At 40.0% G+C, this 2297-nt stretch overlaps 1 protein-coding gene across 1 annotated transcript; it reads right to left on the reverse strand.

The window, feature by feature from the left end:
• Window positions 1-780: 780 nt before the first annotated feature.
• On the reverse strand, window positions 781-1724 carry LOC101353031 (olfactory receptor 13D1-like). The gene is given in 2 exon segments (XM_023727314.1): window positions 781-1244; window positions 1247-1724. Coding segments are annotated over 2 exon segments (942 nt in total).
• Window positions 1725-2297: the final 573 nt, after the last annotated feature.

Consider the following 2297-nt stretch of genomic DNA (forward strand, 5'->3'; position numbering starts at 1 on the left):
TTTGCCTCTCAGTTAGGCTTTCCCCATATATTAGCAAAGATTTGCACCAGGCACATATTCTACCACTTTAGCAACACTAGCAGAAAGAGTGCCTCTTTTCTGATACTGAGGCAACACTCTTGGTAATGAGTTTGATTAGCCTGACTTGGTTTACATGCTACCCAGAATGAATCACTATGGCTAGAGGGATTTCCTTCTAGAATTGACTAGTCCTTTGTTTCATGATCACCACTATCTCCAGAGGGTTTGGTCAGCCCCACCCAGCACAACATGGACTGTGAATAAAGGAATATTGTATCCTTAAGAGAAAAAGATGCATTCTTTTACCAGAAGAAGAGATGTTGTACGACAAAAATAATAGATGTTCAGTTCAAAGAATCTGAGAAAGGAGAACGAGAAGAGGGAGGGAGGAAAAAGGAAGTAGATGGAGGAGAGAGGACAGGGTTGGAAAAGGAAGAGGAGAAAATGGAGGAGACAAGAGGCAGAAAAAAATGAGAGTGAGCAAGTAAGCACAGAGAGCAGAGGGGAGAGAGATTCCTTCTGATGAAAAGTCATATGCCTTTTATGTGGCCAATTGGCAGAGCTGCATTCAGCTACTCTGCAGACCAGACAATATTCAGAAAGACCTACATGGGCATTCTATGTTGAAGAGCATGGGAGTTCCATATTTGACTTTATAAGCACAAAAGCTCCCTTGACGCTGGTTTCCCTGACTTCATTTGTGAACGCAAAATACCTGATCTTGTCCCTCATTAAGGATATCACATGCCTCAAGGCCTTTCATATTTTCCATAGATGTAGGTATCTACTCAAGACTTTCATCACAGCCTCTTTTACCTCCTTGTTGCTCAGGCTATAGATGATTGGATTCAACATTGGGGTCACCACTCCATAAGACAGCCCAATGATCTCATCAGATGTCTTCGTGTCTGTTGACTTGGGCTTCATGTACATAAAAAGGGCTGAACCATAGAATAAGATTACAACAGTCAGGTGAGCCGAACAGGTCAAAAAGGCTTTCTTTCTTCCCTCAGCAGAATTAATTCTCAGTGTGGAAGATAGAATAAAAACATAAGAGATAAAAATTAACAGCAGAGGAATCATTAGTAAAACAGTACTTGTCACTGTCATGATAAATACATTGATGGTGATATCTGAGCAGATAAGTTTAAGAAGAGCTAGAATTTCACAAGTAATATGATCAATGACATTATTCCCACAGAAAGGTAACACCATTGTCAGCTTGTTTGTACTAGGGAGTTCAGACAGCCTATGATCCAGGACTATGAGGCCATGTGCACACATAGTATCCTGTTCATGACGATTGGGTACCTCAGTGGGTTGCAGATGGCCACATATCTATCATAGGCCATCACAGCGAGGAGAACACATTCGGTGGAGCCCAAACCAAGTGAGACAACCATCTGCAGTGCACAGCCAATGAAAGAGACGGATTTTCTCTCAGATCTAAATGTGATGAGCATTTGAGGAATGGATGATGATGTATAACAGATGTCCAAGAATGAGAGGTTTCCAAGGAAGAAGTACATAGGGGTGTGGAGGTGGGAATCTTGGATGCTGATGATAATGAGGAGGCTGTTTCCTAGGAGGATTATCAGGTACATGATGAGGCAGAGCACGAACAGAGAAAGCTGGAGCTCTGGGTATTGGGAAAGCCCCACCAGAAAGAATTTAGTCACAGCAGAGTGATTCCCTATTGCCATGTGACCAAGTCACCTGCAGGATTTAGAAAGTGACACGACTCAGGGAAATTTGAAATTTTATCATAGATTTTCAAAACATTTTTACTTCTATATTTTGTTTGATTTTTAGAACAGCCCCTGGAATCAGTAAGGACAGGAATATTATATTAATTTTATTAACAATGAATCTGAGGCAATGAGGCATCAGTACTACTTAGGCCAACACAGCAGCAGACGCTGGGAATTGGGTTGGGAATTGCCAGGCTTCTAATTAAATATAACTTAGGGACAAACTACTTTCAAATATGTTTACATAAAAGTCTCTTTATTAATAAATGTTTTGAAATTAAAACTACATTTTAGTAAAGCTGGCTGTAATTTAAAATATCATGTAGATTCAGTACCATGCCATTTATCCTGTGTATGAATTCGTTAAGTTACTTACCTTTTCTAAGTCTCAGCTAACTCATTGAAAAATGGTAGGAAAGCAGTAACTCTTTCCAGTTTGTTGTGAGAATTAAATTAGATGAACTCTGTTAGGTGCCTGGCATGCTAGGTGATTACAACATGGCATCTAAAATTGTAATATATATG

This window comes from Trichechus manatus, unplaced genomic scaffold, assembly GCF_000243295.1.
Source record: "Trichechus manatus latirostris isolate Lorelei unplaced genomic scaffold, TriManLat1.0 scaffold00016, whole genome shotgun sequence".
Classification (NCBI taxonomy): Eukaryota; Metazoa; Chordata; class Mammalia; order Sirenia; family Trichechidae; genus Trichechus; species Trichechus manatus.